Consider the following 25,262-nt stretch of genomic DNA (forward strand, 5'->3'; position numbering starts at 1 on the left):
CTCGCCATGGTCGACCAAAGAAGTTGAGGGCACTTTTGTTGCCAGCGGTTTAGACATTAATGGCTGTGTGTTGAGTTATTTTGAGGGGATAGCAAATGTACACTGTTATACAAGCTGCACACTCACTACTTTACATTGTAGCAAAGTGTAATTTATTCGGTTTTGTCACATGAACAGATATAATAAAATATCTACAAAAATGTGAGGGGTGTACTCACTTTAGTGAGATATTGTAGATGTTTCTAATTGTTTTCTTTTGATTCTGCTTGTTGTGAAGCAAAGCCATTGGGAATTCTTCATGCAACATTTCCAAAGGACCTGGTTTTGACTGGTTTCGCAAAATCTTTTAACTTTTCAATAAATAACTGCATAGCCATAAGTTAGCAAGTAGTTAAACCTGTCATAACCATGTTTCCTAATGTTTCCCTACCCCGTCTGAAAGCTGCTCCGTATAACCAGCTTTTTTGAGCAGCTCTCTCTGCCAGGCAGCCTGTACTGCAGACCTCCAAACCTCCTCAAATCGCCACTGCTGAGAGTTTGTCCGTGCAGTTAAACTGAATGTTTGCACAGATTAGTAATTAACTTGAAATAAATTGTTTGCGAGTCCTTGAAACTCGTTGCAAACAGATGGGTCCTTGAAGATCAAAGGGTTCACATCAGAAAAGTGTTAACCGGACCCTGAGATACAGGAAAGACAGTCTGCTTAGGGAAGGGGTCCTGGAGTTCTGCCGAAACACACCTGGCTTGATGCAACGTCTGTGCTTCCACCATTAGCCATGGGGCAGGGGAGGCTCCAAACCTGGCGGCCTACAATCTCAAGCTTGACAGGGCATCTGACACTGACAACACAGCATCTAAAAGCGGAAACGGACAGGTGAACTAGTGGGACGGCAGAAAATGCCCAGGTAGGAAAATTATGTTCAACCCCACGATGCCCAGCTGTTCTCAGAATACCAGGAAACACATAATCAGGTGAAGAGACAGCCGCCGGACAAGAAGGTATTTCTGGGGTAATCCGTGTCTCCTGCAGGCCCGTAAAGTCAAGGAATCCAAGTAGAGAGGTAATGCAGATGCACTGCCAGAAACTAGAAATTCCACACAGGAAATGTCAACGTGACTCATGCCAATGCAATTTGTATTCTACTTGTTTTGTTCTTGGATCCCTGGCTGATGCTGTTACCGTTTATCTGTCCATTAGCACCGTAGATTCTGTTCAACTGCTGACTGTCTCCCTGGTCGCTCGCTGCCCTGTCCCTTTATTTACATTTTACATCTCCTTGTTGGTGTTAATCTCTTCTTAACGCTCCCACTGACACTTAATAAATCTAACAAACAACCCAGCATGTGACCTTTAACCTTCTCAGCTGCTGGTCACTATCAGTGGCCTCTGTCGGAGTGATGGATGTGACCAGATATGTGATACTCTTCTGGCAGGGTTCACTTGACTCTGTACCATCACATTTTTATTGTCCTAACATAAAAACTATAGTAAATGACTGGATAACACTGCATATGAAAATCCGTCTGGTTGGTTCCAATGGGCGTTGTTAGAAATAATTCTTGATGGTTCATGGGTTCACACGATTATACAGCGTTTCTAAGTTGTATCAGTGGAAGACCCATATCTTTATATCTTCTGATATTGGGGGTACGTTTGTATAATTAGGGAAAAGAGATTGCCGAAAGCGATCTGACATCATATTGAAGTCTTATTACTTGTTACTAAATGCAGCATGCATTTTCTTCTCTGGCAACGCTGAAAGTGCTACTGCTTTATTGACTCTTTGTGCCTGGTTCCTAATCAAGTTAAGGAGAATGTACAGCTACAAAGAGCATTTTTCAAGGAGATTGAACTGTGCCTAGCAGTCATTATGAAGAGACAATTAAAAGATAAGAACACACAACAAGTGTTCCCAACATTTGTGTATATTTGAATGACAAATCTACATCTTATTGTAGCTAGAGCATTCACCTTTAGATAACAACACGTCACAGAACGTCCTGGAGCAGGGTCCAAAATGGAGCCACTTCCTGTATAGGAGCAACTGGTGGTGAGCTCATCCAGCAGCTGCAACTGGTAGACTAGAGTATGCTGGTTGAATTGAGGGAACGCCATCAACTCTTCAACATGATACAACAGTTAAATCAGATCTGCTGAGAAATATTGTGTTTATTCACACTACAATGGTTGCATTTGGCTGGTCGTAAGAAGACTTATGACAAGAAGACGTGTCGTAGGATTTGTGTCCACTATAAAAATGTATAATGTAAACTGGTGAAAATCTAAATGATCAGCTTTCACCTTTAAAGGTAATGTGAGACACTCACTACAAATATGCTCCATGGATCAATGCATAGTAAACACATTTGAGCAATGACTTAGGAGTTCAGGTTTCAGTAACTAGCTAGCTAACTTTAAAGAACTTAAGGTTTTTTGTTTGTCTCATTAAGTAGTAAAGATTCTGCCCCAAAATGATGAAATGTCAGTCTGCCTATTAACATCATGAAAAGCAAAGTAGTCAGGACACCTGGTCAGGAAATTGAGTCAGGACACCCGATCAGGATACCAGGTCAGGACACTGGGTTAGGACACCTGGTCAGGATATTGGGTCAGGACACCTGGTTGGGACACCTGGTCAGGACACCGGGTCAGAATATGGTTTAACGTCCCATCCTGGCTTTCCCTTCACTACCCCTATGTGGCTTTGGTGCCATTCTTTTTTTACCACATTACCTATGACCCCTAGAGTTTGTGTGCCACATAAAAAAAGTTTACACGTCTCTGATTGAGTTATTTAATAATTTCAACAAAATAAAAAATAACAATCGGTTTCCCAGGCTGTGAACACTAATAACCTACTGTGACTTGCTTCCACTAGGTGGCACTGTGGGTTAGTAATAAAAAGCATCAAGCTAAAATAAGCTTCTGACAGGGACGTTAAATGTGAAAATGAGGTAAAATTTGATCATTTTTACCACTAATGAGCTCAAAGGCCAGTTTCAGAATGTACAACATCATTTTGATGAAGGTAAATGAGACCCATGCATAAACCCTCTGATGTATACAATCAAATCAGCTAACGATCTACATTTATTTTCAAGATATACTTTATGTGTACATATTATATATTTGTTTTATTCCTAAAAATAATAAATAAGAGAAATGCATAGAAAAACCTGGGCTGGGAATAAAGTGAAAACCATCAGTTATCCATCTTTTTAAGAAACAAGGGTAAATACCACATAAACAAAAACAAACATGTACTTCCTGTAGGCCTAAACATGTAGTTAGGATTATTTCAGATTCTTCAGATAGCCAGTAGAAAAGTTTTATCTTAGCTTAAAATAACATGTATTTATAAGTTCTACTTGATGTTTTTATAAGATTGCATCACCCAAGAGAACAAATTTACACTAGTAATATTGTTTTTAGGTTAACTATTTTCCATGGAAGTCAATATATCATGGACCGGAAAAAGGAAGGAGAGTGTTTGCCTTTCAAAATTAACGTAATGTAATTAATCTTATTTGATCTCCTTTTGACTAATGATACTCCATACAACCACTTAAACAGGATCTAGATAGCCCATGTTCAAGACTTGATTCCCTTCGGTATTATAACTTCACGTGGGAGCAACTTTTCGATGCCCCATACATTCCTATTCAAGTTCCTGCACTGGTCTATCTTTCCTTTATTTCTTGAGAAAACGTCATCATTGTTTAAACAGCTAGCCCGCTAACTCCACGTGTAAGAATTTTCATGTTTCATTAAGGCACATTTGGCAAACAGGGAAATGACTCGATAACAACATGAATACAATTCCCCTGTCTGAGGGAAGACATTTTTTATGATGAGATGAATTCATTCATCAGAGTTGTGGCAGTGCCACCTGGGCACTGAGAAACACCAGCACACTGAAATGGGCAGATCCATGTGCCGAGAGAACAAGACTTTAAAAGGTATTTAAATCAAAAATCCTCTATCTGATCACCCTGTTCCCCTGTCTTAGACCAAGGGGATAAATTATAGACTGGGCCTCATTGAAGGCGAGCACAGCTGCACTGTGTGTGTGTGTGTGTGTGTGTGTGCCTTCAGTAACCTGGCTCTACTGCTGAATCCTGCCACCTAAATGGTTGAGTTAACTGCCACTTTAAGGGGCCAGTGGAGAGGTGCCCTAAAAGCGTCTCACCCTCTGCCCTCTGCGGTGCCGTTCAGCGCTGACCTCTTTGATGCCCTCTATGTCATCTCCTGTGTTTGCTTTCTTCTGTCAGCCTGTTTTACTGTGTGGAACGGCCCAGACCCCCATCGTCCCTTACTCAAAGTACACCCTGGTTTTTTGTTGCTTTTTTGCTGCTCTCTTTGGGCCTGAAACAAATGTGTGCCCTTCCAACACGCATCCAGACATTCAATCACGTGTTACAGCTTGTAGTCAGTGTTGAAGGTCTGGCTGAAGGTCTGGCTGAAGGTCTGGCTGAAGGTCTGGCTGAGGTCTGGCTGAAGGTCTGGCTGAAGGTCTGGCTGAGGTCTGGCTGAGGTCTGGCTGAGGTCTGGCTGAAGGTCTGGCTGAAGGTCTGGCTGAGGTCTGGCTGAGGTCTGGCTGAAGGTCTGGCTGAAGGTCTGGCTGAAGGTCTGGCTGAGGTCTGGCTGAGGTCTGGCTGAAGGTCTGGCTGAAGGTCTGGCTGAGGTCTGGCTGAAGGTCTGGCTGAGGTCTGGCTGAAGGTCTGGCTGAAGGTCTGGCTCCAGTGTGGTGGCCCTCCATATGTTTTACCATATAACGTTATTAACTGAAAGAGTGTGTGTAACCTAGGCTGGTCTATGTGCTCTATGCTATGGCCCTAGGAAGACATATACTGCTGCAGCATGGGTTCAATTCCAGCCTGTAACCATAAACCTAACCGTAACCAAAAGATGCACAAAAGGCCAGCGGTTATTGTTAAGTGGTTGGATTGTCACCCTAACCCAATTTGTCCCCTTTTGCTGTCTAGGACCACATTCGGACCCTGTGTTGACTTCTCAGGCCTCTCATGAATGCAGCAGGAACTGAAAAGAGCAGCCTTCGTACATTTCAGTCATACCCTCGAGGCCTGACTAACACCAATTCTCACTACCTCTCTCGTGGAGAGTTTAAACTCTATTTCTGTCTAGTTGACTCCATCCCTCCTTTGTCTCACTGGTTCTCCTGATCTTATGAAGATGTTATGACCCTGATTTGGCTCGGCTTCGCAGAACCCTAGCAGAACCCTGGCTGGGCAGAGAAAAGGGTGGATTTGGGGTGTTATTAAAAATATACCTTTAATTCATTATGAATCACCAAAATAGATAACATAAATAGCGGAATTAAAATATTTTTTACCCAAATGTTTCTGAATTTATTTAAGCTTTGTTTATCATGTCTTGTGAATGGAGTTCAGTAATTGTACAGCATATGCATTTTGCAGTAGCTCGCAAGAACACATACTACAAATCCATGTAGTCTTTTTTTTTTATAGTTAATTACGTTTTTGCTATATAGTGGTGTAATTATTATCTTGAACTTCAAAAACAATATTAAGTAAAATATGGATGAAGTAGGCTATACGTTCCTGTCAAATTCACATTTGAAACATTGTTGTGGCACTATAACATATTTGCTTAAAATGACCCCTAAGTGATCTGTTGTTCAATTTGTAATCTACGATATTTTCAATATATATTAACAGGCATTTGATGCTTTATTGATAATGGAGTGAAAGTGGGAAAGATAGAGTGTCTGAAACAACAGAAGGCCAGAATAGAACCCATGCTTCAGCAACAGATAGTCAATGGAAGCAGCAGTACAGACTGCCCCCGGCCACTGATTAAATTTGCCAAGTAGTTGGTATGTAGCGAAGGTTCCTTATTTAAGTAAACTACATTTAAGTAAAGTAACATTTTCAATTATTAACTTTGGTTTAGTTTGTATCTCTCAGTTTGAAGTCATTTGTAGCTGTCAAGGCATCTTTTTAAAGTTGCTCCCCCAACACTGCCCGTTGCCATACAGGTTGCAGTGTGCATGTCTTTGGGCAGAGTAAGTGTGTACTGGGCGGCAAAGTGGAACTGCGTGAGATTTACAACTCACAGATACGACTTCATATCCTCTCCACACTCCTCAGATTCTCAGCGTCAGGTCTTAAGCATCCATTGGCCGACATCTTCCTCCATTCCCACTGTTCCCCAAATAAACAAACGGATGAGACACTGAGACCCTATTGATTCCCCTCCTGTGCCTGTGCTCTTCAATAGGCCTGATTATTTATCACCACCTCCCTGTTAATCTTATCAAACGAGAGGCTTAACTGAAGGGCTGCGACGAGCCCATTGGTCTAGGTCGTAAACGTGTCAGCGTCCCGCCTGGCTGCTTTAACCAGCAGAGCGGTGGACCAGCTAAAGGCTTATCAGGATAGAATAACCCACTTGCAATTTTACCAGCTCAACACACACACACGTGCGCTCACACACACACACACACACACATGTACTCACAGTGATCAGTGGTCAGACTATTTGCCATAACATCACCTAGAATGTTAATTAAGGCCGTTGATGTGTTTAATAAGGTCACCAGTATTATACAGGGATGTAATATAATGTATAATGGGATACTCTTTAATGACCTACTATATATAAATATAGGGTTAGTAAGTTGAAAATGAGACAGGGGTCTAGTTTGAATCTGTGTCAGTTGTTGTTTTCACACAGTGCCGTTGCTTTTCTAAAACGGGACCAGAAAGTGTTGCGAAGGAGTGGATTTCAAAATAACAAGGCATATGGGATATATATTTGGGGTCAACAAATGTACACTACTTCATTCTGCTATTTTCTTTCAGACATCAGTTGATGGTGTGTTTTGGTCAACTGACATGGGGGACAACTGAGGGGTCTTTCTGATCTGAACCTGAAGACACACTCGATCAGAAGTCCCGGGTTGTGTCTTCAGAGGCGTTACGGCGTGTTACACACTCATTGCTGAGCTGGATTACTTGCCCTGAACTGAATAGACATTGTTATGTTAAAGAAAAGCTGTTTATGTCACCTCATAAAGTTTCTTCTTAGATAATGCAAAAGGTTCTGAATGCCATGTGTGAAGTCTGCCAAAAAGCTTAGGACACAAATGGAGTAACAAAAAATATGACATTTTGTCTTTCAGTTTTCATAAGACACAGATTTGACCCGGGAAAAATGTATGTCTGCTTGTCCAGCTGGCCAGTGTCTAATGTTTAAGTTCCATCGCTTCAACAGCATACTACACTGATATCAACCATTCCTCATCCAATCCAACATCCTCTTAGAAAGCCCCACATTTGTCTGAAGGAATGTACTGTTTCTAAGTGCAGCATTTTAATACAGCCTCAATTGTGACGATTTAAAGTGGACTCCACTAAAGTTACAAAAAACAGCAATCTCTCTTCAAAGGCTCTGGAGTCGGGGCTGTGGAGCTGAAATCTGGGACAGAGATTAACCACTGTCATTTTTGAGATATGGCTGGTTTTTTTACATGAGTAATAGGGTGAAGAGTCAAGCTGATTTACACAGCGCTGGGGCCAAGCGAATAATTAAAGAAAGAAGAGAACTCCAAAATAATATACCCTCAGTGTGATAAAACACTTTTGGATGCATTTGGCGACTCTGAGAGTTTAATCTGAATCTAAGGCTAAATGTTTATAACTAGCTGTAGATCATTTAGAAATGTTGCCATTTGTTTTTTGTTTGCACAACGAAAGGGAATTTCTGTGGAATGATACAAAAACATAGAAATAGATATTTTTTGTCTTAATTCAATAACAATATACTGGATTAAAAGTCTGTTTTTTTCTGGAATGCATAGTGTGATTGAGACAGAGAGGGCTGAGCCACAGTGAGTTTGAGGGAAAACACTATGTTTATCTGGTTCTCCTGTTTCACTCAGAAGCCAAGGAATTTGAAAAGAATCTGGTCAGAGATAAAGAAAGCAGCGGATGTTAGTTACAGTGAAAGAGCTCTGTTTTGTCAACTATTTTTATTCTGAGACTGGACCAATATAAACCTCTTCTGGTAACTTCTCAGGTGACCTATGACTGGCCAGGTTAAGGCCAGGTTACTTTCTGGACAGTGGGTCTCAGGAGCACGGTTGATCAGCCCTTTTTGAGGACTCAACACTGGCCCCCGAGCCAACACAGCTGCCCAGGCAAGACACACACTGGGGAAAATAATAACAGAATCAGCAGACACACACCCACACACACATATATATATATATATATATATATATATATATATATATATATTTATATATACATATAGCATATAAAAACAGTGAGAACAATATAATTTAAACAGAGGAGCAGAGACGGTGATGAAAAAAATGAAAGCTTTCATTGCTGAAGTATTTTATGGTATATGAAATACACACATAAAAAAGTAATTCCTGGATCTATTGAAGTATATATAGTCTAAACAACAGTTAAGTCTCATTTTCCCGTGGCAAGCACGTTTCTGTAAATGCAATCCATGGTCCAGTATTTACAGAATTGTATAATACCACAACTTATTGGTCACCAAGCCAGTGTCCCCGTTATTTTACTCACAGTCCCAAAATCCACTTCAAATGTAAAACAACATTTACAAATACATACAGCAAGAGACAGAAGTGGATATACTGTAGCTGTATGATTCAACTACCTGCTTCAGATTAAATTTGAAAAACAGGGTAGCGCTAAACTATAGCCAAGACACTGTTGGACAAAAGTCCCTTTTCCAGATATAATTCCAGTGAAAGATCTTTATTCCAAAAAGTGTGATAAAAAATAAATTAGTCTGTAACACATCAAATGAAAAAAAAAACAATAAACATTTATACAACACCAACAGGAAACACAAATCATTTGGTTTCCTTGTTAAATATGACTTGCTACAATAACCCTCTGAATCGTCATATGAACAGAGATCCACCCCCCTAGGTGGTTGTGTCTGGCAGACTGTCCAGATTGGTAAGGCTGTACAGTTAAATGTAAGCTAATACTATCATTGGCCTCCTGGTCTAACTCTGCTCCACCATGGGCCACAGGCAAGTGTGGGGGTGGCTGAGAGAACGTGTTGGAGGCTGGTAGAGACCGGTGCTGTCTGTCTGCAGGGCGGCGGCGGTCAGTGCTGGCTCAGATGGCCAGCTGCAGCTTGGTTAGGTTTCGCTGGTGCATGTTGTGGTGACGAACCAGCTCATCAGACCTGGCAAACTTCTTCTGACAGTTGGGCCATCTGCAGTTAAATGGTTTCTCACCTAGGGGAGGGAGAGAGAGAGCTGTTAGGGAGTTCCTCTTTAAAAGCTGTCTGGAGGGAAGAAAGATAATAATTAATTGCACATGATAATCCTTAGGTAAGTGTCATTAACAGGTCCTATTTTGCATCTACCTGACCTATTACAAGTCTTCCTTCTCTCTCGCCGCTATTCCAACCAGGAAGTCACGTGGGTCAACGCGTGTGAGGTCACGCTCACTCACCTGACAACCTCAGTCATCTTTGCAGGCACCGAGCCACCTGTGGGAATTGCTGGACAACAATTAGACCAGGAAGTCCCTGCTGACCATGCCTCCCCCCGCCCAGGGCGATGCTGGCCAATTTGTATCACCACCCATGGTGCTTCCAGGCAACTCAACAGCTAGAAGCACAGTCAAGGCTTGAAGTTTTTAGCGTGGTGGCCAACCTGGTGCAACGAGAATGCGCCGGAGAATGCTGTGCCACTTGGGACCCTGATTTAACCCATTGTAATATATAGCCCCATTTCCAAAATAGTTGGGATGCTGCGTAAAATGGAAATAAAAACAGAATGCAGTGATGTGCAAATCATTAAACACTATATTTAATATAAAATAGTACACAGACAACATATTGCATGTTGAAACTGGGAAATGTTATTGTTTCTAGAAAAATATGTGCCCACTTTGAATTTGATGCCAGCAACACGTTTCAAAAAAGCTGGGACAGGGACAAGAAAAGACTGAAAAAGTTGTGTAATACTAAAAAAATACCTGGAGGAACTTCTCACAACTAATTAGGTTAATTGGCAACAGGTCAGTAACATGATTGGGTATAAAAAGAGCATCCCAGGAAGATGAGTCTTCCTCTCTCGAGTAAAGGAGAAAAGATGGGGAGGAATTCACCACTCTGAAAGACTGCACAGGCAAATAGAGTAACAGTTTAAGAATAATGTTTCTCAACATAAAATTGCCAAGAGTTTGGGGATCTCATCATCTACGGTACATAATATCATTAAAAGATTCAGATAATACAGAGAAATCTCTGTATGCAAGGGAGAAGGCCGAAAACCAATACTGGATGGACGTGATATTTGGGCCCTCAGGCAACACTGCATTAAAAACAGACACAATTCTGTAGTGGAAATCACAGCATGGGGTCAGAAACACTTCTGAAAACCACTGTCTGTGAACACAAATGCAAGTTTTACAATTTTACCATGCAAAGAAGAAACCATATATAGACAAGATCCAGAACTGCCGGCGCCTTCTCTGGGCCCGAGCTCATTTATGATGGACTGAGGCTAAGTGGAAAACTGGCCTGTGGTCTGAAGAATCAAAATATGAAATTATTTCTGGGAATCATGGTTGCCACGTCCTCCGGACAAAAGAGGAGAGGGACAATATGGCTTCTTATCAGCACACAGTTGAAAAGCCAGCATCCGTGATGGTATGGGGGTGCATTAGTGCACATGTCATGTGTGACTTTCACATCTGTGAAAGCACCATTAACGCCGAGCAATATATACAGGTTTTGAAGCAACAAAATTGGTAAAAGTGGTAAACATCCCAACTGTTTTGAAATGTGTTGCTGGCATCAAATTCAAAATGGGCATGTATTTTTCCAAAACAATAACATTTCTCAGTTTCAACATTTGATATGTTGTCTTTGTACTATTTTCAATTAAATATAGGCATAAATGATTTGCACATCATTGCATTCTGTTTTATTAGCATTTTACACAGTGTCCTGACTTTTTTGGAAACAGGGCTGTAGTACAATAGAATAACATAGATTAGTAGATCTATACAAAGCTTGGAACTTTACCCATTGGCTTGTGTAGAGGTTGCTGACTGGCTACATAACAAGAGATGAGTAGATGTGGAAAAATAAAAGTTTACGCACTTGTTTTACCTGTATGAGTCCGGGTGTGGGTCTTAAGGTGGTCAGACCGAGAGAACTTTCTCTGACACGTCTCGCACTGGAACGGTTTTACCCCTGGACACACACAGAGGGAGAGAGACAGAGTAGAGCAGAGACCAGGTGGCAAGACAGAAGGACAGACCAGGAGGGAAGACTGAAGGGCAGATACCAGGAGGGAAGACTGAATGACAGATACCAGGAGGGAAGACTGAAGGACAGATACCAGGAGGGATGACTGAAGGACAGATACCAGGAGGGATGACTGAAGGACAGATACCAGGAGGGATGACTGAAGAGCAGAGATCAGTAGGGAAGACTGAAGAACAGACCAGGAGGGAAGACTGAAGGACAGATACCAGGAGGAATGACTGAAGAGCAGAGACCAGGAGGGAAGACTGAAGGACTGACCAGCAGGGATGACATTCCCGAAGGAGAACAAGCTAAAGCGTTCATTTACAATCCAGATGACGGAGTCTTCAAGCGGAGAATGGGAATAGAGAGAAAAGGAGAGAGAGACATGGCTAGTGGGATGTGGATGACCAACCTGTGTGTCGTCGCTGGTGTCTCTTGAGCTGGTCTGATCTGGAGAATCTTCGTCCGCAGTCAGTGAAGTCACACTGGTAAGGCTTCTCACCTGGGGGGAGGGAGGGCACAAGGGAATACAGGGAGACCTCTGGTAAACCAATACCCATTTACCATATTTAACAGGTGTCTTTTTTTACCATTCAGATTCTAGAATTTAGAACAAGCAACCTTTCATTTACAGGCCCAGCTGTATTCATGCATCTAATGTGGCTAACGACCCTTTATGCTGACAGTTATAACCCATTATTGTGATAATACTTTGCTCTATGAGGCCACAGGGCCCACTGTGTATGTTAATGTACACCTTAACACTTACATGAAGAAACCGCACAGCTAATAGAAATATTTCTGGTTAGGACCCAGTCACACCACAGAGAACTTGTTTTTCTGTCCTGGCTCTTACCTGTGTGCTTCCTGCTGTGCATCTGAAGGTGGGAAAGTTTGAAGTAGCGTTTGTTGCAGCCAGGATACGCGCACATGAACGGCCTCTTCTCATTGGTCTCGGAGCGAACAATGGCGGGGGCGATTCCCGGCACCCGTCTGACATCCTGTGAAGTGGTGCATGTGTACACGCACACACCCACAAAAACACACAAACATCCACACACAAACATGCACACACAGGTTTCGAACCAGAGCATAACATTAAATAAAACTGTCCGCCAGTCTCCTATAGTATAAGGCAACTCAAGAATAACGACCAATTACAAAAGGCCACGGTAAAAGAAGTGTGATCATCTGGCTAAAGGGTTGCTCATTATATCGAAATTAGCTGTAAAATCATCTCTCAGATTTACCTCATGCCACTGATTTAGTCTCTAAACATCAGCTGTTAGTCACGGATGTTAGGCAGACTCCATCTCCGTTGTCGATGCCCCCTCTACTCCTGCCGTCCCCCTCCCCCTTCTCTCAGATCCTGATACCCATCTGATGTACATTAGCAGGCGCTTAGTGTAATGGGCTCTATGGGCTCTGGTTCTCTAATTAATAGTGTTAGCAGCCTATTGATAAGTAAATGACTTGCGTGTTTTAATGCACTAGAACCTGGCTCACCCCTTATCTAGACACTGAGGTTCAATGTCAAAGAAAAAAGCCCCTCTCAGTACCAAGAGCAACCTGTATCTGACTTTAAAAAAGAGACTTTTGCAAACCTACATGATTATTTCTAGTGCTTTTTTTGCCAGTAAAATATATTCAGCAAAAAAAAAAAAAAAGCACTAGAAATAAGGAGAGAGGGACAAATAAGAATAGGTCTGGAGAATATCTGTTGTCAGTGCTTTAAAGCTGCTGTCAGACATTAATTAAGATCTAATGATTTATTAACATGGGCCCTGCATTTGGAAACTGTATCTTTATTGCTAATGGATTTCATGAAAGTGATTCCTCTTCCCTTTTCATCCTGAGATGTCTTTTAAATGTCTCAACCGTTCTGGCAGAGGCCTGCTTCCTCTTGCATAGTCTGCTCATTGCGTCAGGCTCTTTCCTTGTTTCACTTCCCTGACTCTATCGCTCTCCCTCTGTCCGTCTGTCTCTCTAACTACTGTACTGTTTTTCCGTCGGCACCCGTGCGGTGCCTGGCCTCTCGGGGGGGGTAGAGGATGACCTTGCGATGGCATTTGGGAAGTGTGCGTGCTTGTGTGTGCGTGCCAGAGTGTGTGTGTGATCACGCGGGAGAGCGTGTGTTTGTCTGTCCTCCTCATCCCGACCTTAAATAGGGACCGTTGTGTATGGGCAGTGTGGATGTCTGTGGCCTGGTTGTCCCGTGTGAGACGCTCAGAGGACCCACCTGTATGCCCCTGAAGACGCCATGGGTGTGGATGCGGTACTGAGTGCTGCAGCTGTACACCATCGGCGTGTTTGGGTCACTTTCGTAGCCCGTGGCGTGACTGTCCGCAAGGAAAAAACACACAGCGTGCATTTTGGTGAGGAAACATCTTCCACCAGGGCCGACTGATTCTAACTCAAATCAAAAGCTGAAGTTCAAGAGCATTCACCAGTCCACAACATAAAAGGGACCCTGGGGAAGAAGACTTGGGACGGTGGTGTAGGATGATGGGCTGTTACGTCGATGCTTTAAATGCACTGTAAAAAGGCAGCAAGTGATCGCTCCTGGAAAACCTGGTGGAATATTTTCTCCCACTCCTAAATAAAATGTGTCATCTGACCACACTGTCTAAGCCAGGGTTCAGCAAAGCCCCATTGGCATTGCACTATGTCAGGTAAGAGCACCCAATAAATACATGCAGAGAAATCACCGGCTGTAACTTGTCTTGGCATAGGGGCAAATTGCTCCACGCATCTCACTGCATATTCTCCTAAAGCATCCAAACTGGAACTCGGAGGAAAGACTAATGGTTAACTTCCTGTCATTGCCAGATTTATTCCTCTGGCTAGGCAGTAAACTGGCCTCTCTCTCTGACCCTGGATTAACACACGTTCAGCTGCGTACTCTCTCTCTTTCCTCTGTGAATAAGGGCCTGTCTTGGTAAATCACAGAGCAACTGGTTAACACTGCGAGACGACGTGCCCAGCCTTGTTGTCACCCACGCATTTCGCTCTCAATCAAAGGGTGCTGAAGGACCCAAACTTTACACAACGAGGCACTCATCCATTTTAGTACCCAGGTATATGAATTAGGCCTGGGGTTGAAACATAGGCGGGGTTTTGTGTGCGGCATACCGTTCTGTACTGGCATACTGATTTTGGAGGATCATGAGAATAAAATTAGAATCTGAAAATGCTGAACACGTATTAACCCTTCCAAAGACGAAGTTAGACTCTGAGAGTTTTAACTGAAGATGGTTACGTACAATGTCACTTTTCAACAGAGTCAAGGGTCACATCTTGTCTCATAGGGGCCAGATGGTAATAGCTATTATTAGTCTTACAAACTCTGTCACTTCTGTATTTCATGGAAGGAGGGAGTTCTATCCTGTACAGATACATTTTGAAGACATGTCAGAATGGACATAAAGAGGTCTTTGTCTGTATCCAAGGACAGCCGGAGTTCAGACATAGCAAACTGAAATAAATCTCCCCACACAGGTCATTCATTCACTCATTTATTATGGAGCTAAACACCTCAGGTTCATGGCTTCAGGAGGGATACTGGCCCGGGGAGAGAGACTGGCCCGGGGAGAGAGACTGGCCCGGGGAGAGAGACTGCCCGGGGAAGGAGACTGGCCCGGGGAGGGAGACTGGCCCCGGGAGGGATACTGGCCCGGGAGGGATACTGGCCCGGGGAGAGAGACTGGCCCGGGGAGGGAATCTGGCCCGGGGAGGGATACTGGCCCGGGGAGAGAGACTGGCCCGGGGAAAGAGACTGGCCCGGGGAGAGAGACTGGCCCGGGGAGAGAGACTGGCCCAGGGAGAGAGACTGGCCCGGGGAGAGAGACTGGCCCGGGGAGAGAGACTGGCCCGGGGAGGGAGACTGGCCCGGGGAGGGAGACTGGCCCGGGGAGGGAATCTGGGATGTTGGTGCCTTTATCTGGAAGAGGAACATGCATACTTTGGCGTGCATCCCTGGAGATGAAACTCCACATCTGATTTTCCACAGCCTAAAGCACCACGAGAGTCCCTCTCATTTAGCAACAGATTAATCATTCAGTCACCCCGGCCTCAGATGCCTTTTACAGGGAGGTGGTGGAAGGGTCAGACCCTCCCCTTCGGTCTAACTGAGTTCTGGCAGGAGGATCCCAGGGGAGAACCATTCCATTGTGTTGGGATACACCTCCACGCCCCCCCGCCCCAAACCCCCCCCCCCCGGCCCCCAGCACAGAACCCTTCCAATCTGTTACACGTCCCACAGTGGTCAAGGCTCATGCCCTGCACGGGAAAATTATAGCAGGATACATTTCCCAGGACAGACAAAACAGAGAGGCTAATTTAATAGGCACACAATCTCCGGTGAAAAAGCAACAGAAACAGGGACAGAGTTGGGTGGGGGGGGAGGAAGGAGTGGAGAAGGGAGGAGCGTTTAGAAAAAAGCGGGGAGCTGAAAATGGCAAGAAAGCAAGAATGACAGAGGATATTTTCTCATCAGAGCAGTGGAGTGAAAAGAGCAAAAGTGTTGTTTACTCCCGACTGGAGAAAACCTTACAAAGCTATTAGGACATGTCACCAGGACCCTAAACGTATCAGGGTCAGACACTCTAAATTCACCATTACCCGCAAAACTCAGCTTGTGTGTGTCTGTGTGTGTGTGTGTGTGTGCACACCAGAGTATATTAGCCATGATAAGTAAAAAACTAGAAAGTTATATTTGTGATAGAGGATTTTTTTTTTTACTTCTCACTAATCACCTCAGTGAGAGGCTCTATCTGTGACAGGGCCTCTGGGGAGCCTCACACTCTGCTTCAACAATGCCTGTGAGAGGTCCAGTGTGTGATTTAATGAAGAGAGCCCTCCACACCCTAGACTGGGGCAGATTAATGACTGTTAATCCAGATCAAAGAGGAATTTTTCAGACGACAGGAGCAGGTCACATAGACATACCTCTTAATGGTGGAAGCCAGCGTGTTAACAGGGTTCCAGGCCATGCATTCCAGCTGAGATGCCATTTGGTATAAATTATCACTGCTGGGATTTAAACAAATAGAAAGATTTTCTTTAGGATTTTCACCTTGCACGAATAGACTGTATTCAGTGCAGAAGTGCGCCACAGGAGAATCTGTGGGGGGTGTTTAATTGGCCCCGACTATACAGGTGCATCCTGGGTAAAGTCGCAAGAATGTGCCACACCATGGAGATCGTCCGCACTTTGAGCCGACAAGGTGATGTGTCAATCTTGGCCCTCCATCGCTTTCCACCCCAAAGAACCACAAGGCTGTCTGTTATGAAGCGTCAGACTACAATTATTTAACCTGCCAGGTGTTCTCCCAAACCCAGATTTATCACTGCTGCCCGACATCTCATGGTTTTATCATACCACAGGAACAGCCCTCTGTGCTGGGATGCTCTGGTGCCTGGTACCCCGAACACTGACTTCGCCTTCGCCGCTGCTTACAGTAAGTACAGTAGAGAGCTCAGCGGAGTTCCACATTTTAGATAGATTTGTTTCAGTTTATCAATTCAGCAGTTTGGATGCCATTAAGTGACCATTTATACATTTTATAATCTTGGAGAATGACTAAAACCAAACTGAAACTAGGAAGAAAAATGTTATGGAACTACTGCCATGCATTTTATTTACTGCATACAGGTCAGTAATAATTAAGTGAGGGAGCATCAGATATTTGAAAAACAGGGGACTGTTTATTGCACATTTTAACAACAAAGAATTATACAATATTTATGTACCATCCTTCGGACATTATTAAAAACCAAATGTTGCTCCTGGGCCACCAAAAGTTTGATAACCCTGCTGTTACCCATAACAGTATGTTAAGTAAACTCCTCAGCGTTCATCTCATGATAAGTTACCAAATGTCAGGGCATTTTTGTTGTGGATCCAAAGTTGAATTTTTTGACAATCTTCATCCTCCAGACTAGAGTTTTCTAAGAACCTTGCCTGTGCTCCCTGTCTCTTAGTTTGATAGGTTGACATGTTTTTAGTTTAAGTACTTCCAAACCATTAAAAAGTACATAACTGCCGTCTGACTGTATAAATACAGTGCTGTTGGTACCAGGCATTTGATTAGAGAACCGCTTAGTGGTTTGATTTGAGGATTCCCAGCCCTTCCATTCCCCAATAGATATCAGCCTGTTTATGACAGCAGGAGAAGCAGAACCTGTGGAACGGGGCGTTCAGTGCATGGATCCAGTTTAACTAACAGACTGTTATCATCTCCTGTTCTGTTATTTTGAGTCTTTATGTTCCCTCAAGCTGAAAACAAAATGGTACATCTATTCCAGGAATGCAAACTTATTTAGTGGCATCACAACTTCAGTGTGTGTGCAGGTTTACGAGGTAGCGTTGGGGTTCTCTCCTCTAAGAGGACAGTGACATATGCATCAGTAGGAGCAATTCAATATTGGTCTAAAAGACTTGAAACTAGTGGTGGATTACAGCGTTCATGTTGGCCTGTGGAGCACGGATCTGCTGCTTTGTTCTGACATCTGTTCTGAATCAATCTGCATTTCAGTGCTCATCCATACCATCTACGCACTGCGTTTCACTATTTTTTTCACAAGACAACAGTAAACAAAACTCTGTAAATGTACTTTGATCTTACAAAATGTCTTGTCAAGAATTACTTTGGTAGGAAAAGGTCACGACTGAATTTAGCCCAACTGGAATGTTGTGTGAGTATAAATGTGATAAATGCCCTTAATTTTGATAATTTCCTGACTGAAAATCACTATATACTCCTTCTGACCAATTTCCTGCCACTGTTACTCTACTTCCTACTTCCTGTATTCTATGTGCGTGCTCAATGGCGGCGTGACATTTCTACCTTTCATTTCAGAGTCACAATCTTGACTAGTCAGTTCCGCTATATCCGTGAACATCCGGCACAGGCGGCCTTACGGTGTTCCAGGACAAATTTAACAGGACAAGACTCACCTCCAACAGGGTACAAACACTGCCCTGTCAGCCTGCCCTGTCAGCCTGCCCTGTCAGCCTGCCCTGTCATCCTGCCCTGTCAGCCTGCCCTGTCAGCCTGCCCTGTCAGCCTGCCCTGTCAGCCTGCCCTGTCAGCCTGCCCTGTCATCCTGCCCTGTCAGCCTGCTTCGTAACACTGGATGACTCTGGAGCGCAGGTCAGAATTAGGCTTATGGGAGCGCGGTTTAGGTGACTGATAGGTGGCTGATATCGGCTAGATGAAGCTACCGTGGTGGGTGTAGGGTCTCCGGTACTCACCTGTTGTAGGGGTTCCTCAGCAGCAGGGCCTGGCTGCCTGTACAGCTGTCTGACGGGGTGTGACATCCATACACGGGCGGAGGAACAGCATACTGCTGCTCACCTGCACAAAGAGACACATTCAACCATCACCGAATTATTACCACACTGAATGATTACATGGAGAAAAGGGTCACGTCACCGATGAAGATTTCAAGGCGCTCGTCTCTGGATTGAGAGAGGCCATGTTTTTTTCTTCCTCCGTTGAGGAAACTATCCCATGAGGGAAATAGTGAAAGAAACCTGTGAACTGTGGCCGAAAATACACAGCCATAATGTAAACAAGAAGATCTTCTTTGAAGCTATAAAGCACACTGATTCTTTTTGCTTGTACAAAGTGAAAATGAAGGATGTCTGCTATGGCTCTGCCTCCACATATTGTGAATGGGTCCCAGGGTAGTTCTGAACATTCCAAAAACTGTATTGCCTTTTCCTTCAATTATCATTTTCGTGAAAAAGAAAAGAGTAAAAAATTTACAAAATCTCAGTACTAAAATAACACACCAAATCCAGCTGTTTACTAACAGGGCCGTGGATGAAGAAAAGGACAGTGACTGATGAGTAGGTCACTGTAAGACTAAACCTCCCGGTGACTTTTAACAGTACAGTAGGTCACTGTAAGACTAAACCTCCCAGTGACTTTTAACAGTACAGTAGGTCACTGTAAGACTAAACCTCCCAGTGACTTTTAACAGTAGGTCACTGTAAGACTAAACCTCCCGGTGACTTTTAACAGTACAGTAGGTCACTGTAAGACTAAACCTCCCAGTGACTTTTAACAGTACAGTAGGTCACTGTAAGACTAAACCTCCCAGTGACTTTTAACAGTACAGTAGGTCACTGTAAGAATAAACCTCCCAGTGACTTTTAACAGTAGGTCACTGTAAGACTAAACCTCCCGGTGATTTTTAACAGTAGGTCACTGTAAGACTAAACCTCCCGGTGACTTTTAAAAGTAGGTCACTGTAAGACTAAACCTCCCAGTGACTTTTAACAGTACAGTAGGTCACTGTAAGACTAAACCTCCCAGTGACTTTTAACAGTAGGTCACTGTAAGACTAAACCTCCCGGTTACTTTTAACAGTAGGTCACTGTAAGACTAAACCTCCAGGTGACTTTTAACAGTACAGTAGGTCACTGTAAGACTAAACCTCCCGGTGACTTTTAACAGTAGGTCACTGTAAGACTAAACCTCCCGGTTACTTTTAAGAGTAGGTCACTGTAAGACTAAACCTCCCGGGTACTTTTAAGAGTAGGTCACTGTAAGACTAAACCTCCCGGTGACTTTTAACAGTACAGTAGGTCACTGTAAGACTAAACCTCCCGGTGACTTTTAACAGTAGGTCACTGTAAGACTAAACCTCCCGGTGACTTTTAACAGTACAGTAGGTCACTGTAAGACTAAACCTCCCGGTGACTTTTAACAGTACAGTAGGTCACTGTAAGACTTAACCTCGCGGTGACCTTTAACAGAAGGTCACTGTAAGTCCAATTGGAGACCACTCCCTACATGAGGTGTAAGGAGGTCACGGTACACATGCATTCACACATACTGCTGGCATGCTTGCACACTTACTCACACCTTCACACAAGTGTAGGTGATATGAGAATGTTGTGCTGCTTACCCATGCTGGTCTGTGGAGCGAAGGAGTCTTCATGTTTGAAGGAGTGGTTAGGGAACTGGGAGGAATGATGCGTGGGAGTGTGACCGTAATTAGTGGCGCCATCGAAAGCACCGTAACCTGTGAAGACAAAGAAGAGAGCTTTAAAAAATATTCCAGGAAATTTAGACCATGAATGTAGATAAACACTTGGCCCAGAGAAAACACAGTGTACCACTTCTGAGTTAGCTTCCAAAGTTCAGCGCCCTAACCCCTTTGTGTGAATTGATTGAGGCTCTCCCTCCATCCGTCCATCGCTCCTTGAAACCCCAGTCGCTCCTGCGTTGGGGTGAGAGTGAAAGTGTCCCGAGCGGAAAAACTGTGTCAGGACACTGCTGGCCTGACACCAGGTTCAGAGGTGAATCATGCCTGAGTCTGACCTGGGGTGGGATGCAAGCTCATCCATCACATGCCAGACAACACTAATACCATTAATTACACACCAGCACAACGTTCCCCAGCACCCAACCAGGGAACCCCGAAACTCATTAAAGACCTCTATTTGTCTTCCACTCATCCCTGTCAGGCTAACCGGACAGAGCCGGCTTGATGCCTGTTCAGTGGGATCGGCAGCTCCTCGGGCTGGTCTTAGCGAAGGGCACCAGGCCAGGCAGATTCTGGGTCAGCGTCGTCGCCCGGAACTTGACCGCTCGGTGCATGGCTTTACCCACAGTAGGATGCAAAGAGAAGAGAGAACAGATGCAGTTCCGGCATAACCTGACATGTTGTGCACACATGGTCAGCTCTGCGTAACGCCTCGGACGCTAACTGTAACAATGAATTGGTGGTATGCTGATAAGCCTGTTATGAATGGTTGAAATGAATTCACAAGACATTCATTACATGAAATTGGAACGCGTTCAAATGTAAGTCACTGATCGCCTATTAATCTTGAAATAATATTTCACAGGTTGAATAAAGGAAGATCATTTATAAAACACAAAAACTATGATGTCTAAATAATAAAATAAAAAAAAATAAAGTTAAATAATTTTTTTCAATGTTACTATTTAGCAGACTCTCTTATTCAGACCAATGTACAGAAACAGTTATGGTTGACTGCCTTGTTCAAGGGCACAACAAAATATATTTTTTACATTGTTGGCTTAAGGATCAGAACCAGCAATCTTTCATTTACCGGCCCGACCATCTTGAACACTAGGCTACCTTCAGAACCTAATATATTAATATTAGATGTGTTCTTTATTATTTTGTCCATGGAAAGTCCCTACAATAATTCATTAACTAGCCGGTTCTTGTTCAACTCCTCTATGCAATTTAACGTAACTCACACACACACAATTACACAAGAACTAGCCCATTGACAAAACAGACACACAATCCCTATAGAGCATATGTACAGTAACCATTCCCTCAGTGACTCTCAGAGTAAAACCATATCTAGTGAAAGTGATCAGCATTCGTTTAAAACAGTATTTAGTGAGTGATCAGAATTATTTTAAAACAGTATTTAGTGAAAGTGATCAGAATTATTTTAAAACAGTATTTAGTGAAAGTGATCAGAATTATTTTAAAACAGTATTTAGTGAAAGTGATCAGAATTATTTTAAAACAGTATCTAGTGAAAGTGATCAGCATTAGTTTAAAACAGTATCTAGTGAAAGTGATCAGAATTATTTTAAAACTGTAACTAGTGAAAGTGATCAGCATTAGTTTAAAACCGTATCTAGTGAAAGTGTTCAGCATTAGTTTAAAACTGTAACTAGTGAAAGTGATCAGAATTAGTTTAAGACCGTATCTAGTGAAAGTGATCAGCATTAGTTTAAAACCGTATCTAGTGAAAGTGATCAGCATTAGTTTAAAACCGTATCTAGTGAAAGTGATCAGCATTAGTTTAAAACTGTAACTAGTGAAAGTGATCAGAATTAGTTTAAGACCGTATCTAGTGAAAGTGATCAGCATTAGTTTAAGACCGTATCTAGTGAAAGTGATCAGCATTAGTTTAAAACTGTATCTAGTGAAAGTGATCAGCATTAGTTTAAGACCGTATCTAGTGAAAGTGATCAGCATTAGTTTTAGCCATGACTTGTTTCCACTACTTAGCAAAGCAAAGGAGGGGGTGTGAATGTGATAAGGGGTCGAAAGGATGATGAGCCCTTTGAAACTGATGTTATTTCTAATTCATTCATTTGAAAGTGTGAATAAAGTACAAATCACCACAGCAGCCTTAAAAAGAAATCCCAGAGCTTTATTACTATAAGCTCAATTACAAATGAAGGAATAATAATATCAATAAAAACAGAATAACAGAAATAAAGACTTACTGAAAATTGATTGGCTTCAGATAAGCTTTACCTGATATAAGGAAATGTGTTATTGTAAACTTATGACAAGCTTGTTTTCTGTCATTGAACCTTTTATACTTTTTTAAACTATTTTAATTTAGCAAATGTTATATATGGTAGCTATTTCTATATATAATTAATGGTTTGACATAAACCTGAAAGTTTTAAGTGTGAATATTAAAAGCAATTGAACTGGCAACATACATTTGTAATAAAATCTCCAGTCCACAGTAAAGGCAACGTTTATTTGAATAGTCTTCTGTAAACGGCTACTACTTCATAGTCTTAACTACATTTACATGACATTTACAAAAATTAGCAAATACTAATCCAGAGCGACTTTAGCTACAGTTGATCCATTTAACTCAACAAAGTCAGTTTAAAATGAAGTAAACAAAAGGCAACAGTGTTAGTCTTTGTTTTTGTTTTGAGGGGGGGTGGTGGGGTGTATTTATAATAATCTTTGAAAAGGTAGGGTCTCACATGTTTTTGCAAGTCGGTCAGGGACTCAGCTGTTCTGGCTCAAAGGGGAAACTGGCTCCAGAAAAGAGCTTTCACAGAGAATATGTTTGACTGGGCTGACAAGGAGGTAACCTTGTAAGGATGGTGTGGCAAAACGCAAGAGGTGGCAGAACAAAGTCCCAGATTAAGGGTGTAGAGTTTAAGCATAGCCTGAACAATAGGGACATGTCAGTTAACACTCCTGCTATTTAAGCTAAAACTATGCCGTTAGCCGCTATTAGAATTTCAATGATCAAATTATATAAAAACTATCCAAATAATTTGAATTATTTTAAAACAAAACTTTAAATTTTGTCAGAAATTCATCATATAATTAATTGTGAAGATGACTAACTACACTTGCATTTCATTAATAATTTTAACAATGCAATGCTTAGTGAGTAGCATAAAATGTTTTATTTTCTAATCATGGCAAACTCACAAAATAAATTATTAAATGACCTAACATGCCGATAGAAATATAGAAAATACAGTAAATGCTGACATTTTCTGCACTACAAACTATAAAAACATAAATTAAAACTGAAATCAAAAGAAATGAAATGAGGTATTATTTTGGTTGTTTCCACTGACACATACAATAACATATTAAACCATGTTTTACCTAAAAAAAACGGAATCCTCAAACTTCAGACAACCTTTTATCCAAGTTTTATTGCCATCACTGGTCTGATTGTTTATTGATTCTTGACTACACAAGAATAAGGAATAACTCAGAAGAGTTAGCAAGAAGTTGCAGGCAGGTAAACACCACAAAAGCAGAGGAACATCAGTTTCAAACCTCAATATGTACTGAACAAACGTCATCTTCATGAGATTGAAAAGACGGTTAACTGAATCGAAAGGCTGTGGTTGAACATACCCTGGTTCCTGGACGGGGGCTGGGTGTCCATACAGTTGGTCAGGTAAGGTGCATTGCTGAACATCCTTGGCTGGCTTGGTGGTGGCTGGCTGGGTGGAGGCGGGGCCCCGAAGGCCCCGTACCTGCATGCCCCTGTGCCAGTGAACTGGCCGGAGAAGTGCACGGTGAAGGCACTCAGGCCACAGTGAGGATCCTCATGGGGGTCTCCGGAGCTCCAGCTGGGCTCCTGCTTGATGAAGGAGTGGGGGGCCAGCGAGCTGTACGGGGCTCCGGTGTGGAAGTCCAGCACAGGGGCCCACTGAGGGGCACTGCTGACAGGCAGGGCACAGTTCCCACTCCCCCCTGGTAGGGCTGGCACCGGGGGCAGTAGGGCGTTGAGGTCACGCACGTCTGAGCCCATCTCTGTTGGCGCCGCACCTGGAAACCAGTCTGTCCAAAAACCCGACAGGGTCGCTCTGAAAACTGACCTAAGTCTTCTTCTGTGTTTTCCGCTGAACCCGGCTCCTCGTTTTGCTAAAACTCAAGTCCAACAAAGCCTCATTGTGAAACGGAAGGACGGCAAACCTATTCTAGAAAAACAGGGTTCCCCTAAACGAACGTGAGGCAGTAGGAAGTGTCTGTCTTGCGTTCTGTGATAGTCCATGCAACGGAGAGGTGTCTGTCCAGAGGTCCAACCAGGGGTGCGCTCTCTTGGATCTCTAGATGGAGGAGGACGAGTTGGAGAGCAGGACAGCAGTAACCCTCGAGACCATTACTCGGTTTTCATCCCACCCTACGACACTCCAGTGCTCCAATGCATCCCAGCGGAGGAGGCTGGAGGAGGAGCCAAGGCCCAGGAGCCAGAGGGATGAGTGCTGTGTTTCATTCAGTACTGCCCCTCGGCCCCTTACTCTGATGCCTCTGTCTGGCTGCGCTCACACCATTCAGTGTGTGGGTGGGTGTGTGTTTGTGAGCGAGTTTGTATTAAGAGAAATTGAAGGATTTTGGAATAATACAGAGACTAGATGCTTTTAAATCCTTTCACTGTTTCTTTCACAGCATGCTGTGCAAATAAATTGTGAGTAGCCAACTGATACCTGCTGGATAGACCTTTAAGAGGATTATTACTTTCATTTTTGGATGTCACCACAAACTTAAATTTTGTGGCTAATTATTAAGTGGGGTTTAGCTTATTCCTGATGTGCCTCCTTTTGAATAATGAGCTTTAGTAAAAAATAAAATGGACACGTGGGAAGACGTATACACATTTATACAAAACAATAGGAAACAAATTATTGGCTACTCTTTAAAAAAATTATAATAATTGTCTCGACGT

The 25,262-nt window shown here is 43.0% G+C and overlaps 1 protein-coding gene across 7 annotated transcripts; it reads right to left on the reverse strand.

Moving 5' to 3' along the window:
- Window positions 1-8,352: 8,352 nt before the first annotated feature.
- On the reverse strand, window positions 8,353-24,828 carry wt1a (WT1 transcription factor a). Of its 7 annotated transcripts, XM_029115272.2 has the most exons (10): window positions 20,754-20,789; window positions 20,470-20,536; window positions 20,222-20,338; window positions 18,558-18,660; window positions 16,250-16,333; window positions 13,542-13,641; window positions 12,159-12,303; window positions 11,715-11,804; window positions 11,153-11,245; window positions 8,353-9,272 (listed from the first exon to the last, which is right to left on the reverse strand). In XM_029115272.2, the coding sequence occupies exons 1-10, from the start codon at window positions 20,772-20,774 to the stop codon at window positions 9,151-9,153; spliced, it is 942 nt and encodes a 313-aa protein (XP_028971105.1). In that variant the 5' UTR covers window positions 20,775-20,789; the 3' UTR covers window positions 8,353-9,150. The 7 variants fall into 7 exon arrangements, with proteins under 7 accessions (XP_028971105.1, XP_010902399.1, XP_010902398.1 ...); XM_010904097.3 differs by lacking the exons at window positions 20,470-20,536; window positions 20,754-20,789 and adding an exon at window positions 23,948-24,828 and having other exon boundaries at window positions 11,162-11,245; window positions 16,250-16,330; XM_010904096.3 differs by lacking the exons at window positions 20,470-20,536; window positions 20,754-20,789 and adding an exon at window positions 23,948-24,828 and having other exon boundaries at window positions 11,162-11,245.
- Window positions 24,829-25,262: the final 434 nt, after the last annotated feature.

This window comes from Esox lucius, chromosome 19 (genome assembly GCF_011004845.1).
Source record: "Esox lucius isolate fEsoLuc1 chromosome 19, fEsoLuc1.pri, whole genome shotgun sequence".
NCBI lineage: Eukaryota > Metazoa > Chordata > Actinopteri > Esociformes > Esocidae > Esox > Esox lucius.

What these genes read in the sequence shown, in the direction of transcription:
- wt1a (XM_010904094.3), bottom strand. Translation starts at nt 24,347, where the DNA reads ATGGGCTCAGACGTGCGTGACCTCAACGCCCTACTGCCCCCGGTGCCA. An exon ending in CTGGCTTCCACCATTAAGAG is followed by an intron (nt 13,642 to 16,249) that starts GTATGTCTATGT and finishes CCTTGCGGACAG; the next exon opens with TCACGCCACGGGCTACGAAA. An exon ending in GCACAGCAGGAAGCACACAG is followed by an intron (nt 11,805 to 12,158) that starts GTAAGAGCCAGG and finishes CCCTCCCCCCAG; the next exon opens with GTGAGAAGCCTTACCAGTGT.